General features: G+C 38.3%; 1 protein-coding gene across 1 annotated transcript; it reads right to left on the reverse strand.

Annotated features, from left to right (window-relative positions):
* Window positions 1-1,861: 1,861 nt before the first annotated feature.
* On the reverse strand, window positions 1,862-16,623 carry LOC136440083 (sodium-independent sulfate anion transporter-like). Its single transcript, XM_066435867.1, has 18 exons — window positions 16,427-16,623; window positions 15,569-15,869; window positions 13,617-13,809; window positions 13,200-13,285; window positions 12,384-12,463; window positions 11,678-11,832; window positions 11,303-11,478; window positions 10,919-10,991; window positions 10,540-10,590; window positions 10,258-10,374; window positions 9,175-9,315; window positions 8,304-8,362; window positions 6,040-6,111; window positions 5,591-5,702; window positions 4,920-4,987; window positions 4,509-4,574; window positions 4,088-4,175; window positions 1,862-3,706 (listed from the first exon to the last, which is right to left on the reverse strand). The coding sequence occupies exons 2-18, from the start codon at window positions 15,776-15,778 to the stop codon at window positions 3,561-3,563; spliced, it is 1,893 nt and encodes a 630-aa protein (XP_066291964.1). The 5' UTR covers window positions 15,779-15,869; window positions 16,427-16,623; the 3' UTR covers window positions 1,862-3,560.
* Window positions 16,624-17,149: the final 526 nt, after the last annotated feature.

The following is a 17,149-nucleotide window of genomic DNA, read 5'->3' on the forward strand; positions in this document are numbered from 1 at the left end:
AAAACACAATAGTCTACAGTTGTGCTGGTCGCAACCTGTAAATAGCTGCTGCTGCTGATCGCATAACGGATTGTTGACAGTCCAGACTGCAGACCTTTGAAAATTGATTGAAAAAATCTTCGAAAGAGTCTGATATTTGCTAGTGGCACATTTTGTGATGTAATATGATTATCAATATTCTATATATAAATGCTATCCAACCATTGATCTATTCGGAGATGTGATACGTGTATTTGTTTGTTCAAACGTTTATGGTGTAATTTACGAGGGTATAGTTTTCTTCGTCTCACTTCGAGTCATTATGACGTGTCACCATTGATGTTTATCAATACGACGCCGTGTCATTTTACCGGGATAAAGTAAACGGAATGTACATGTATATAACTTAACTCGTGAAAGCAACCTCTTTGCTGGAAGTAGTTTTATGTGAACATTATTCGGAACTGGTACAAAGATTCTTGAATCAGCTGTACGTCAAATGTGAATCATGTGCTTTTCTTTTCGCCAGTTCGTTACGCGTGCTTGCTTTGATAATCGTCTCATACTTTCTCTTTTAGCACATATGTTGTAAAATGTCTATTGTGCCCAATTAAATGCGTCACGTCAGCAGATGGAGTCATTGACCAGTTTATGACTCGCCCACCACTACGGAAAATAAAACAGGCCTAAAGCTGGTTCCCGTTGCAAAGAGAATTCCAATGATACGAATCTCCTAGCAATATGTTTCCTCACACAGATCTCTATTTGATACGTTGATGAAGGTTAGACATCCAGATAAAAAGATACGCCAAAAATAGTTACTCAAGCAACTGGATAAAATTTTGAAACAGACAATTCAGACAGCATCTGCTCTCAGTCACTGACGAAAGATAGCGGATTCTGTCTGAAACGTTTGACTGTTTCAAAATTTTATCCAGTTGCTCGAGTAACTATTTTTGGCAGATCTCTTTTTGGCCACTATTTTTCAATTCTTGTCTTTGTGAGTTTTAAGTCCATATTGTGATAACATGAATGGCATTAGGAACTGTCGTCGTTGATTGAAATCTGATACATCAGGCGATAGGCGATATCGTGAGTACTTTGCAATGGGGTATTGCAATCTTAGGCTTATCTGTATACAACACTGTATGAATCGATCTTGAAATGATACAAATGTGACTGAACAACTCCGCAGTGTACGGACGATGTTGGGAATTTAAGTCATCACTAGATAAAGGCGAATTGTGCAAGCGTCCCGGCTGCAATGTGTCAGCTTAAGTACTGTCATTAAACTTCGGCGCACACGTACAAAATGTCCTTGGAGAAAAAGTCAAAGTAATTTGCATTCGTTGTGCAGTCCGAGTGCACGAAAGTGTCGAAGTTCGCCAACATGCATTACAGAAGGAGCTCATGTTCAACAAAGAAGCACTTCACTCTGTGATTAAGAGTCTTTGAGGTGATTCTATAATTGCACATGTCACGGGTCGGTCGCTAGAACTGCCGAGTAGGATGTTAAATAACATGTTATGTAACAACACATTTGGCATGTGGAAATGATAACGAGATCACAGAACGACCATCCACATGTTTTTTGCCACTTAGGACATGTCACTTGTAAAACGATCACGGCTTAAGTGATAGTCTACTTGTGGTGGAAGAATGGGCAACAAGGACTATTATCTAGCTTTTAGTGTAGATAGCGGTGAAGGGAAAGCTTACGGAGGTGACCCTTGAAAGATGTCATTCTCCGACGCAGAGCTGAATCCGCGTCAAAGGAATCCAAGAAGTGCTATGACGCGAATTCAGCTCTGCGTAGGAGAATGGAAAAATTCGAGCGAAAGTTTTCTCATGCAGGGTTAGCTCATGTATTCAACAGACTCCATCCGCTAAAACTCCTTTATTTCATGTCCTCAGAACGTTACAATTCTGTCCAATACCATCTGAAGGTCAGGTCAACATTTTCACTGACCAAACGTTGAATCTAGATGCCGGTAATGTCCATTCGTAATGTTTAATGTTTTCACCAAAACTCCTTTATTTAGTGTTCTCAGAACGCTACATTTCAGTGACGTAAACATCTGAGGGTCAGGTCAACGTTTTCACTGACCAAACGTTAAATCTAGACAGCCTATAACGTAAATGTATTAGGATTAATAGTCATTTTCTATTAGAATAGTCATTTTCTATACAAACTCCCTGATACTTCTATCGGACACAACACTGCTGCAAAACACTTAGCGTTACGATCACCAGAATCTGGTTACAGGACTCAACATATAATGGTATGTACGAGTTGTGTGCTAATATACAATGGAAAGTGTGAAAGAATATTTGGTTTCAACTGAATCACCAAAACACTTTTTATGTTAACAAAGAGCCATTTTCTGTGGCTTTCTTTGATAACCTTACTTTTGGTACAAGATAAAATGCCAAAGAACTATACATTATACATGCACATGTATCAAATGAAATGCGAACATACAGTTTAGCCTGTTTCCAGAGAAATATTCCTCTAGTATTACTGTATTACCTCTTGAATAAATATTTACTACACTGACATCCTTCTCTGAAAATATACACCTTGGAATAAGGTCACTCTCAAATTAGAATTACAGTCAACCTTATAAATACAATTATACTGTACACTATATAATCTCAAGGCACTTCTTCTCATTGATATTGATATCATATACCGGTATACCAATGACCCAGCAGGATACTAGTTCTAAAACCAAAACATTTATATGTGCATCAATCAGTATCACAGATAATGATTTACACCTTTTAATATCATTGTAAAATCTTCCAAAGTTCACTTTCAGGTTATTTCACTGTCATTCTGAAGGAGATATAATCTTATGTTTCAGAATGTAAAATTGTATCATCATATGGAATCAGTGTATTGCACTTAGCGGCCATTGGGAGTATGATTTACACAATTGTCTGTAAGGAGGGGAAGTTTTTTTCTGTGCAGAGAGAACTTTTATGTTTCTTTGATTCATTGGAGGCCCTGATTGTCTTTTAATGGAATGAAATGAATGCTACCGGTAACCAGTAGACTTTTATTGGCAATATCACATGTTAATGGCAGCACTTGCATTACAATTGCATCATAAACCTTCTATTGAAGTTATCTCATAACATAAGAATGGAATGTGCCCTTTGTAAAAGTCATAAAAACAGTCGAGGGTGGAATTTTGTAATCTATCTGAGTCATATTCTGGATTGTTATATAACCCAGGGATGCTCTTCTTGTTTAAAAGGCAAGAGAATAGTCCATATATATTCAGGGGTAAAATCGCACCATTCATAACACTATATTAAAAAAAGAAGTTTCTAGTCTTTAAACAAGACACATAAATGCTCTGAGAATATTACAATACATAACATAAAATTGCCTTCTGCTTACAATGCTTGAACACATGCATGAACTTAGACAATAGAATTCAATACTTTTTTGCAGTAAATTTTCATAAAACTATCTGCAAAAATGCTTGGAAAATGTTTCTATCCATCACCTTTGAGGTAAACAAACAAATGAAAAAAAACAGGAAAAAAAAAAACACTAAAAATCTTTAGAATCAACATGAAGTCTCCTTGTTCACAATTCTGGGACCAGAACCGTTGTTTTGCAGCACTTCTGTGTCAGTTGAGATGGCCACATGGTCTGATGGAAGCTCTGTCATCAACATGGGCTGGTTTACATCCCCATCTACTGCTGATTCAGCTGGGGAAGAAAAAAGTTGTATTAGGAGTTTGTTTGTTCATATTGATTTGCGCAAAAATAGTCACAGAAGTGTTGAAATGTAACTTAAAAATTAAAGCCTGAAAATGCTTATTCTAAAGTAAGCCCCTCTCCTTTAAACTTAACACATTGCTAGTCACAAAACTAATGAGAAGAATCAGAATAACATACAGGGTTTGTTGAATCCTCTATTGAATATTCAAATAGTGTCTGTTCTTTAGGCAACAGAAATTGTCCACATCACAGACACTGAATATTCTGACAGTTTCCTCTGTCCCTCCTAAACTAAACTGATCTGTATCAATATCACTACAATTGCTACAGTAATTGTTATTCCAATAACAAAACTCAGACAAGACTAACCAACTATAGCATCCACAGCCTCCTGTACTGTTGGGAAGCACCGCAGGTTCTTGATGTGGGCTTGGTTGATCTTCTCCTCTAAATCTTCCTGTAGGAACAACGAATAAGTGTTTGTGTTTACCATAACAAAAGTAAAATCAAAGTCAACTCTATTATGATTTCAAAAGTAAATAAAATTTGTTCTTCACTTCTTCACTAGACTTCAATGTTCCACAGAAGAAAGAATTTGATACTAAATCACATTGATTATACAGTTTTGCATTTTCATTGAAACCTTATTCAAGTGAGGATAAATTTGTATTGTTTGATATTTCTTGTACTTCAAGAGTTCATGGAAATTACCAGCCGAGGGTAAACCAAAGGTTTTCCTCAAGTTCTGCAAATAGCAATGAGTGGGTAAACATCAGTAACATCAACTTACTCTGAGGCAGGCAAAATACAGGGTGGTCTTGTTGAGGTCGTATTCCTCCACAGATCGCCCCAGAGCCTGAAAATTCAATAAGGTGTTTCATACAAATTAGATGATAGTTTCATACAAAAGCGTGAAACAGGCTATGTTTCATGGGAAGGCTGGATTTTGTCAGTAACTGCAGTAGCTACTTTGTTTTACCTGGCTTATAATCTTTAAGTTATCAAGTCATATTGGTAAAAGCTTTACTCTCCACAAAGATGAAGTACATGTACATCATTGTCTGTACTGAATACTACTGATACCAAATCATGTAGACTCAAGTAGTTTATGCAACTGTTAAATGATACAAGGAGACCTGAGCTACAGATACAGAATGATTCTTATCTTATGAACTTGTTGTTGAGGAATAAAATGACCCACCCTGACGACACTGAAGTCAAGATGGGATAGATGAGTCAGGTCCATGATCACTGGTTTGTAAGGTTCCTCTGAAAAAAAAAATCCAAGAGGTTCCAAGTTTGTTTGTTTGTTGACTTGATATGCAAAATGATGTATGAAATACACATGGCAGCTGCAACTCAGGTTACATAGAATGAACATCCTGATTGACAACTCAAATCATAAAAATCAAGAAAACTGTCATTATAACATTACGTAAAAGTTTCTGTACGTTTGTTGTGCCAATAAAGATTGTTGTATGACCTATAATTGACCTACTCCAAATATCTTGCTACCCCGAGCTATATCCGACGACCGTGGATTGATGAACTCCATGGCCGTGCAATTCATCAATAGAGTGATGAACTCCACGGCCGTGGAATTCATCTATTTGGTGATGAACTCCACGGCCATTCCGAGACGATAAAGTGATGAACTCAACGGCGATGCCGTCACTAATAGCGGCGATTCGCCGTGGAATTCATCGATTTATAATTAGTGATGAACTCCACGGCCATTCCGAGATGATAAAGTGATGAACTCAACGGCGATGCCGACACTAATAGCGGTGATTCGCCGTGGAATTCATCTGCCATTCGGAGACCCCCCACTCCATAACAGGAACTTTGAACATGTAATTTCATAGTTGTTACCATTGAGCCCAGCACCATGAAGAGTTGCTTTTATAGAATCAGATGCAGGGAAGTACAGACCGCTGTCCAGCCTCACAATACCAATCTCCGGGTAGGAGTTGGTGTATTCAACCTGCCCAAAGAAACCAATAGAAAGTTGAATCTCACATGCACGTGTATGCACACACATACACACACACACACACACATACATGTACGTACACACACACACACACACACACACACACACACACACACACACACACATGTACACACACACAGACACACTGAACACACACAGGCATAGTCGCACACACACATACATGTACACACACACACAAACACACACACACACAAACTACCTACTAGCAATTAGTTTACATGCAAATATAATTGGATCGGAGTCTCAATTACAACAGCAATAAAAATCATTGTCATGAAAATCCAGAACTTGAAGGAAATATTCATACCTTGGTTGCAGGCTTTGCTGTGTTGTAGAGCAATAGAGCCAGTGCCACACCCACTCCCGCAAGTATGCCATACTGCAGTATTAAAACATTAATCATGAGAGGACTTTACTCAAGACTTCTTCTGCTGGCAGAATTTACAAAGAAATTTTCAACAATGTCAAATGATCTTCATATCATATAATGTGTTCATTTGATCCATTCAAAGTTAGAGATTGAATTCTATCCCCCATTTTACACTTCTGGTTAAAAGGCAGAAAAGAGCAGGAATGAAGACGGCTAGAGTGAGACATACCAGACGACACAAGATGTGGATGTCAACAGGGTAAGGCCTACATTGTGGAGACACAGGTAGAAGTAGGGCATAGGTGAGAAAAGTGAAGCAATATAGACAGTAATGTATTCCTCAGGACTCAGTAGCCAGAGACCGAGGATGCATTAAGAAATTCTGAACAGGAAGTTCCTTGCTATGAGCAAACAGAATCATCCTTTAGCACACTGAAGTAGCCGTTTGGCACCCAATTCCGTATTGGTTACAGAGTTAAGGCAGCAGGGGGGAGGTAAAAAAAGAAACTAAACGGATGCTACACACGGATGCTCTGAATGTGTCCCAATTTTTCCTGGGAGCAAAAACTCAATAACGAGAGAAAATAAGACACATTACATCAGAAACCCTGACATTACAGCATCCATCTAGTACTATGGCAACATACAAAGGGGAAAAGAAGCAGAGGGAGGCCAAAGTTCAACTTCATTGACAAGTCAAGATCCGACACCAACTTGACTGAAGTGAAGGAAATCAAGCCCCTAATGGAGGATAGAGTGAAGTACTAGTAGAGGACGCTTCCAAGTTTTCTTTAAGCGGGAGCTCATCAAAGTATAATAAGTCCTTGCTATGCCAAGAGGTTGGCAATCAGTCATTGCATTTCAACAGCAAAGGTCTATAATAATCGGCAATTAGTGACCAAGTCACCAAGGTATGATTAATTTCCAAAAATTTTGCACTGCATTTAACAGGTTATTAATTACTATACCCCTTGTTATAACCCCAGATTGATTGGTATGTTGGTATTATGTAACCTCACTACTTTTAATCACATCCATCATACGGATAATTCTATGACCTTAATTGGCAATTCCAGGATATAGTTTTTCTGGGAAAGTTAAAGCAGGTTGCAATATAGCAATTAGCAGTTGGATCATTTTTGTCAGACATGCATTTTCTATCATAGTTGTCCGCCCACTACCAAGTAGTCAATCTTCATTCATATTTCTTTCATTTTGTTGTTGTTCAAATTACTATTAACACACAGATTTGTCTACCCAGCTGCGTTAGTCAAAACTTCTATTCTGTCAACTCCATACCGTAGTACATTGCATACATTACTCACAGCAGAGACCTTTTTATAAATGGACCACTTCTGGCAATGGAGATATTTGCTGCCTTATTGTAATGCCTGAAACACTGACTATTTCTATGTCAGGCACTAATGATACCAAAACGAAATGAGTTTTTTGAAAGTTTGATGAATGGCTTGCCAGATGAAACCTAAGAAATAAAACTAAATTAAGGATTAATATTGAATTTTTGTGATATCAAAATGCTCCCCACACTTCTCATTGTCTACCGTCTATCTTGGAATCAATAAGACAAACTTGAAGACATTGGGGATCTATGCAGACTCCAGTAATACCTAAGCAGTGCAGACCACAACAGATGTTCTACTGATAATCATAACAACTTCAACTGGGGATTGATGGATCATATCTGTTAACCCCAAGCTGTATTAATGTGTCAGACTGATTAATGTTCAACTATAAAGTACATCAATCATCTTGTAATCAGGGTGCACAAGGTGTTAGGAGTCATATAAGAGTGTTCTTTATCAGCAGTGTAACATTCAGATAGGGATTAACCTTTGGCATAAATACAGTGAGAAATCTAGAAGGCAGATGAAGGAGCACCAATCCTATATTCATACATATAAAAGAGATCTAGGATAAGCATGAAGCATGAGAATCGAATGACTATTTTTTGTGTGTAAGTTTTCTCTTGAGAGACACATTTGATTAGAATAGATAGGAATGAGGACTAAACAGCTGTTTCTCCGCAGCTCATTTAGTGGTACTTTAGATTAAGCATTGCAACTTTCAATCATAACAATTCATGCATTAAGGCATCAATTACTTGGTCATATATTTGTATGAGGTGTATTTTTTGTATTTTGTCACAGATATGGGAAATTCAGAATGATGGCGCAACTCACCTCAATGCCCAAGAATAAGACACAAAAGAAGGTAACAACCCAAACAAACACATCTGGCTCTGCAACACAGGACAAAAGAGCAAAAAATTTAGTTTTTAGGATATGATATTAAGAATCATTAAATAAGACATTGCAGTAAATTAACAATAACAGCTTAAGTTCAGAAATGTAAAAATGGCTTGCAAATGAGTTCAATAAAAATAGTTTTCAAAAGAGTAATTTGATAATAAAAGAGAATATTGCAGCCAATTTATGCACAACCTTGTATTCAACAAACCAAAATAGGCCACATGCATAATTTGTAAAGAGTATTTCATATCTGTTTCATTGCAAGTTCTAATCTGCATTAATTGGCACACAATCAGGGGATGTTGATCTGTGACTGTCATATCATTTGGACTAACGGAGTGATGGCACATGTTTTATTCTTGATTGCTGCACTCATTCTGACTCGGATATGGCTTATTAGTCTGATCCTTGATTCAGACTGGACCCCGGTCCCTGATGGGAACATAATCCATGCTCCCGCTGCACATCAAAACCTCTGGGAAAACACAGGCAACTAACAGAGAGGGGCTCAAGTTTCAAAATTAAACCATACATATTTGATACTAGCTCAGGCATTGTAGGTGGCTTGGGGTCATGTGAAAATAGTAAAAGGCTACAGAGCAAGTGGTCAATGTCTATAAAAGGGCCATTTTCCTTTTGCAGTGGCTGTGAGTTAAGCCTGAGTGTCAATTCCTGTTTCAGTTCCAGGGCTCTACCTAATCACCAAACAGTGAAGGTAAAGCCTGGAACTGAAACAGGATGACACTCAGGCTAGCTGTGAGAGGTATGGGAATGAATCAAGCATATATGCAAAGTTACTGACTGTGAACCCTCCACTGCTCTGTGATGTGCTCAAACTCCACCATGTTGATGACAGAGGCGATGATGATGGCTCCCAGGGCAGCACTAGGGATGTACATGAAGTACGGGGTCACAAACAGCATGGCTAGGATCACCAGGGTCCCTGCAATGGAACAGGAGAGAACATACGTTATACGCCAAAAACACACAAAGCAATTGGATAAAATTTTGAATATACTTTTTAGCATAAGGTCTATTAACGATTATATTCTACTAACATAATTCGGCCAGGGTAAATAATTCCACTACCATTAAAAGATACCTCCAAACAGATCCAAACAGTAATGTGTATCTTAACTGCGCATACCTGGGGGGGGGGGGGTGCTGCACTAGAGATCTCTCAAACTTGTAACATGTATGCAACTCAGCGGATTAATGTTAATAGAGGTTACCGCATAAGACGAAAGATAAAGTTTGGATTTGAATTATAAGTTGTAGTAGGATAACATGTCAGCTTAACTTAAAGCTTTCAAACCATGGAGAGTTATTTTTGTAAGGAATTGCTGCTTATTTTGGACCTGACAAAACTTTGGGACAACAAATACTGTACAAATACTGATGTATGCTTCAAAGTTGCACTATAGTCAGTCCTGACACAGAGGAATGCACAGTCTTTCTCAAACTGGGCACAATGCCAGACATGGAATAAAAGCTGGAAGCCTACAGCTTTACATCTAGAGAACTTAATCTTGTACCTGGCATACTATTGGGTACATGTAGACATGACATAACTGTTAGAGGAAGATGAACTGCACTGTAAAACCATGCTGTTACAATAAACTTAAAGGCTTTAATACTGGAAGTATAAACTTTTTAGAGTTTATCAAACTTGAATTTGACCTGAGCAGCAGCACTGCTATCAGTGATCTTTGTCAGGCAGTGCTGCCATCTAGCAGCGTGAAAGAGAAGTGCAGGACTTGCACATACAGTATTCCAAAAGACTTGTACACTACAAAACATGTACACGTACACTGCAAGACATTGTACACTGCAAGATTTGTACACATATTTGCTGAAGATCATACAATTGGTAACAAGGACAAACCTGTGAAGATGGTGCCCAATGGGGTCATGACACCACTGGCTGAGTTGACTGCTGTTCTGGAAAAACTGCCTGTGACTGGATACGAGCCGAAAAAACAGCTAACTGTATTGGCAATGCCTGAAAAGAATTGAAAAGTGAAAAATGTTTGACAGCCAAATATACTCTTTAAAAGAGATTTAAACTGTTGTGGAAAGAAAATACATCTAAAGGATCAACGAAGAACAAGACAACTAGCTTAATATATATATATATAATTCTTTTTCAATATTACAATGTACAAACCTAATGCAAAGAGCTCCTGAGTGGCATCAATGGTGTATCCATTCTTGCTGGCTGTGTAAAAGAAAGACAACAGCTTGTTTTTTAGTATCTAATTGGTACTTAAATACATGAAATGTGGCTATGAAGACCCAACATTATATCAAACATCACAACAAATTACAAAGTCATGTGGAAACTCTAGATGGTCATAGCATGTTCTCATTTACAAACTCAAGTTTGTATATTAACTAGAATGTACAATATGTTTAACAGCAACTTCAATATGTTAAATTGTTGCAAGTAAAATGTTCAAAAGCACAGCGTCTAAGTCAATTTTCATCTTGATCTTGCCAAATCTTAAAGAAAGGTGTCATTCTCTTAATTAATCTAGAGGACTTACCAAAAGCTTTGGCAATCGCAATATTCTCCAGCAATCCTATCATAGGAATAACTGCTACACCAGCTCCAAGATGCTAAAAGATAACAAACAAACAAATGAAGATCTGTAATGATGTGAAGAATAAATACAGACACCTAGCTGACTGTGATTTGGGAGTGAATCTCTATTGAAAAATAGTAAATATCACATCTAAAATGTTCTTTTTTCTAAGCTTTAGACAAGAAGTCTTCTCATATGTTTGCACACACTTATACTTATGACTTGAAATTGAAGAATGAAACACACAGATGAGACTTTATCATACAGCCACATTGGCAGGTACATGTACATGTATTGCAGGTATTAATGATAATGTTCTTACACCTGCCAAAGGCTTGCACTCACCCTAAAAAACTCTTCCCCCTCCACAGTGTGGTTGCCATGCTGGTAGGAGAAGCTAGGGGGCCTCACTGGTGGGAACCCTGGCGGCACTTCTTTAGTCATTGTGAAGGGTCTGATGTTGTAGGCATAGAGAATCCCAGCGAAGATTGTTGTCACCAATACAATAATGGCATTTCTTGCTACAGTGAACAAAACACAGGGACAAGACTTTGAAACATTTTGCTATGTTAACTTAAATGCAATAGTTTTGCAAACATGCAAGTACATGTTCATCTTATGTGCACTGTAGAAAATGTACATGTTGAGAGTGTGTGTGCAATAATGACATGAGCTTGAGATGTAAACATTTTGAAAAGGTAAAAGTAGTGAGAACCTTACCTGTTCCGACCAGCCATATAGCCTTGCGGCCAACTCTCTGTACTCTGGTAAGAGGCTCGTTCGGGTCCCTGTTTTTGTCCCAGTCTCTGTCTTTTATAAACTTCAGTATCAGCAGTGTTATAAAAGAGATGAGTCCAAGTATCAGGTCCCAGTGACTGTAACACAGACACAGATGTTAACTACAATAACTGTATAATATGGTGGGGAGGTGGGAGGGCATAGGAAAGCAACCAGCAAATTTCATGAAGAAGCAATATCTATCAGGTCCATTTGGTTCAATTTTACATCATAATTGTTCAGTAACTTACCCACAATGGCAACTAAACTGAGTATAATCATTCCTTCTTCTTCAGACAGTATTTTTTGTTGTTTATATGGCTAAAACTACAAAGTACAAGTGGAACATTATGATGAAATAGTCATGCTTTTAAGTACCAGAGTTATCAGCCAAGGATTGATGTGTTCAAATTTAGTATTTTCGAGAACCATAGTAGAATAGAACTCGTTGCAGTACTGTAGGAGCATCCTCACTAAGTAGCTTTAAAAAACGGTTGCAGTCAGATATGCAAAGACTAGGTGTAACAGACCGGTCGGTGTAAGCTGGTGTGTTACACGGCTTACACCTAATGGCGGTTATACCTGCTATATAGATACAGATACAGAAATAGTATTGATACATTATACTAATTATAAGTCTTGTACTTACTTTGTTTCTGGTATCTTTCTGCAAGTGTCATAAACATTCCATATGAAAGGTTTCCGCACATCCTTCAATCCCAGGATAAGCTGAAAATATATTCAACATCTGAGGTCTTGACCAATGCTTTCCGTTTCAAATTAAACCTAATGACATCACACAAGATTAAGTTAGAATAAAACTTTACTAAAATTTCCTTTTCAAATCAACATAATAAGTAACAAGCCTTGTCTCTTTGCGCAATTAATTGCACAAAATGATTGTCATTTAGATTATCATAATGATTATTCTTACAGAACTTTTAGAGCAAGAATTCTGAAAATGTATATTGGACTTTTTTTTTCTTGAACATAGAACAATGCCCAGGTTTAAAAGGCAATCAAAGCAATGTTAGAGCCCAAAATATTGAAATAAAAAAAATCTTTATGTTAGTTTCATTTACTACTATTCAGCACATTTGCCTAATAACTACATACTTTGATCATTTTAAAACTGCGCAAAAAGTGCCGTACGATGATTCCTTTAGTTTCGTGAGCCTACAAAAACCCTGGCGACGATTTTCAGTGAGTTCTCACATCACAATGAGGTCATATTTTTGCATGATGGATGTCGCCATATATTGTGATAGTGTTGTTCAAACTAATCATGACTCTGGTATAGAAATGGCTAAATAAATTGACTTTCAAAATCCGATTTTCGGGCCCTAATATTGCTTGGGTTTTCTTTAATCCTTCATGTAAAGAATCCTAGTCATCATAACCTTGAAATAAAATTTTGCAATTCTTAGATATAACTGAACATGTAATTGCAGATTGCAGTCCTTACTTTCAATTGTCCACATCCGATGATGATGGCAGCAGCAGTGACAAACCCTGAGTTAACTGGAACAGCCATGAAATTCAGCAGGAACCCTGTGGTTTGGGGAGACAACATACATGTAAAAGCACTGGGGTGAAAATATCGTAATTTGTCCCACCAAAGAGCATGCAGTAGCTAGACAATTGATTTGAAGATTACACACTGTTGTAAGATATAGTCAATTGGGCGTTAGAAGGATATAGCCAATCAGCTTACAGGATTTTGCTTTGCACTGGCTAAAACTGAGCAATCAGAGCCTGGTCTATTGAAAGATGTTTTCAGAAAAGACCAAACATTTACATGTTGAATGATAGAGGAAATTTTATTTTGCTGGCACTTTAAAGCTAAGCATGCCGTATACTTGACAGTAAACACTGTACTTACCTAGTCGCAAGATACCCATTACAAACTGAATGAGTCCAGTGAACAGGCACAGTACGATAGCGATAGCTGGCTGTCCTTCTGCATACTGAGCCGTCATCAGTGACATCAGGGCTGTAGGTCCCAGGGTGATGTCCTTGGATGTGCCCAGGACACAGTAGATAAAACAGCCCATAAAGGCTGAGTACAGGCCATGCTGAAGGAAGAGAAACTTCAAGTTGTCACTGGGATTGTAAACTGTTAACCTTGATTGTTTTCTTTCTTATGTAAACGGAAAGTGCCTGAGTACGAATGCTCCACAAACAGTTTAACACCATCTGATTTACATTGTAGCTAATGAGGCACTTGCCTGAGTAATGTAGTTTGAATGCCAGTGTGGTTTTCCTGGTTTAACATGGATCAAGAGTAAGCTGCTTTTTTCTGGTGTTGGTACTGTATGTCTTTCATGGTGATAGACCATTTTAAAGTAAACAGAATGTAACAACAATGTTTTCTATCTGACCATTATAAACGGTGCATACTGTAAAATCTTCAGTAGTGTACCAGTTATGCATAGTTCATTGGCATCTAGTCATGCATGATTGTGCAAAATAGCTCCCCTGCCTACCCATGGCCAAGTATGAATGAACAGCAAGGCAAGGTTTTTATGAACCTTGATTTCATCAAGTCATGGTTATGTACAAACGTCACCCACCTGTCTTAAAACAATGTTTTACTGTTTCATGACCTATTGTACCTTAAAGAACATGTTTGTAGGTTACATTTCTTGCTGCAGCACAATGACTTGGCAAAATCTAGATGTATGGCACTTAGTTAATGTTTGAGCTTTTATGTACTTTCTAACCTCATGAACAAGTTTAGAAAACACAGCAAACCACATTTCAAGCTATGAGATTGCCAAGGCAATGCTAAACTTCTTTGTCTTTGCTTATCCGCAAAAGCGAATGAATCTCATATGCCTTTACTTCTTCTATACTTGCTAGACCCTTTTAATAATGATCTTACTTTTTAGATATATCTGATAACATTTAAGTTTGTTGCATGCGTAATAAATGTCACAGTACAATGAAAATCGACACTATTCAGTCAGAGTTTGCGGTTGAAATAACCATCATAGCACAATGGATCCGGACGACAGTGCATGTTTGCGGCATGAGCTTTCACAGTGAAAACCACAAACTTAAAAACACTCCAAAAATTAAAAAATCTACAGTAGATATAGCCACAAAAATCATTGTCCAACATCTGAAAACAAAAGTGACTGTCATAGGAAACTATAGCCAAATGTACTACAGCTAGTTCAAGGACTATATCATGAACTTAACCCGACTTCTTAAATCAGGATTTCATCTTGTTGAATTCTTATTGCAATTATCAAAGATTCAAATCATGACCTACTTTGCTGTAAAAGACACAACAAACAATGCATCTTCAGTCTTCACATATCCCTTAGGCTGATCTGTGTGTATATCAGGCCTGGTTGAAAATAGGGCATACCACTGCCCTGGGCTGTCTCCAGCTTTAATTTTTTTTTTCTTCCCACTCATTGTTTGGGAGCCCATGTTGCTAGTTTTACTTGTTAAATCTATCATGTTAAGCTTACGAAATTTTTTCAATTTCATGTCAAGAAGTTATGATTTGGGGGACAGATGGAGTGACATTTTTGTCTGTCCAACAATCAATTTCTGTTCTTGGAAGGAGGGATGGATCCTGGAGACTGAACCCTGGGGCGTACCAAGTTATACTTTTGATATTACTGATGGATATATTTTGGACAAAATCATACTGAAGGTTTAAAGATTTGGGCACTTGCATAAAGGAATGGCTGGCTTGTGAAGAAAAAGCATCTCCTGATTTTAGTTTGAAGAAAGTGGACCCCTTGGACTTAGAGCTACATCAATATCATGCTGAAACAAAATACTTTATAGGAAGAATAACATGACTGTCTCCCATACCTGAAGTGGAAGCTCGGCAACTGCAGCATACGCCAAACCCTGGGGAACTACGGTCAAACCGACCGTCAAGCCTGCGATCAGATCTCCCTGGAACTTCTCCAGGTTGTACTTGGGCAGCCAATCCACGATCGGTAGTCTCTTCTTCAGGTATCGGACAGAGCAGGTGTTATCTGCCCACCTGTGGGCGAAGTTCTTACATTTTCTCATCATCTTGGAACTCTGTGGCCGAATCTTCAGTCAGTGTCTACATTGCGTGAAGCCTGAGTGTACTGAACACCAGCTACAGACTGGGCATCTCTTTCTGCAAGGTAATGTTGAAACAGTGATGCACAATGATTGTACAGTATGTGTTGCAACAATGTCTTTTTGTTTGCAGAAACAATCTTTCATGCAAATACTTCAGTGGTGCTCAGAAGCATGACTTGCAAAAAAGAATAGAAAAGCAATGCTAGTACTTTCGAAAATACAAGCGGTTAGTGACCGTACGGGTGTTCTTATGGCAGTGCTTTTATTATGAATAAGCATGACCCAAGCATGTTCAACAGACCGTATGAGCAATTTTCGCTAGTGCTTTTGAGCAAGTTGTTGCTGTTGAAGCTATCATAATGCCATTTCTGCCATAATCAAGTTCCAAGTATTACTATAATACAACCAACGAGACTACGAAAGATTTCAGTTACTGCAACTGTAACAAATAACATGTAACCTTAGCTCTGATGATTATATTTTACACGTATACAAAATAGTCACGCTGGTGCCATAGCCTTTCACACATGTTGCAATATGAGATTTGATTCAAACGACAAATAAGAAAGAAGGCAGACTTTAACACAATTATGATGAAAACAATAGACCTACGTTTTAAGGTATCCTCCTTGTTTTGGAAACGCTGCGACAGGCTGTACTGTGATTTCCATCCCGGCGAAATGGCATTAGACACTGCATTTGTCCACAATTATCTGTACACGTCACGCGGTCTATTGTTCTGTTGATGATAGCGGAACAACCGGTACGTCATACCGCTTAAGGTCACACGCGCGACGTCAGGAACGGATATAAACGGTTCGTTTTATGGAAGCCGTCATGTAAACCGACCAAAAAGGGAAGCCTTTACGGTGGGCACACATGAAAATAAATAGGTTGATAATCTCATGTCCTTTGGGTATTAGGACGCAAACAGTCACGCCCATAAGGGATTAAACTCTGTCACATCATTAACATTTTCAATGCTGAGAGATTTTAATGGTTGTCGTCCCATGTCGGCTTTATATATTATATGGTATCCCAGGGGAAGGTACCACATAATTCTAGGGCACTGCAAACGGAAATCTGCGTACCAGTATACACCGCGGTGTTTGTGAAGCTGAGACCGATGGTTTAGCAGACCGTGCCATGGTAATTATCCTCTACATACCCCCCACCCGCCAATAAAGATCCGGCGCAAAGCTGGTGGACACATGTACAGCCACCGACGATTTACAGCCATGAAGACATGCTGGTCATCGATCACCTACGACGGCATCCGCCCTCTACTGCTGGCCACGTTTGTATTAAAGCGAGTGAAACCGTAAATATGTAAAC

The sequence above is a fragment of the Branchiostoma lanceolatum genome, chromosome 8, assembly GCF_035083965.1.
Source record: "Branchiostoma lanceolatum isolate klBraLanc5 chromosome 8, klBraLanc5.hap2, whole genome shotgun sequence".
NCBI lineage: Eukaryota > Metazoa > Chordata > Leptocardii > Amphioxiformes > Branchiostomatidae > Branchiostoma > Branchiostoma lanceolatum.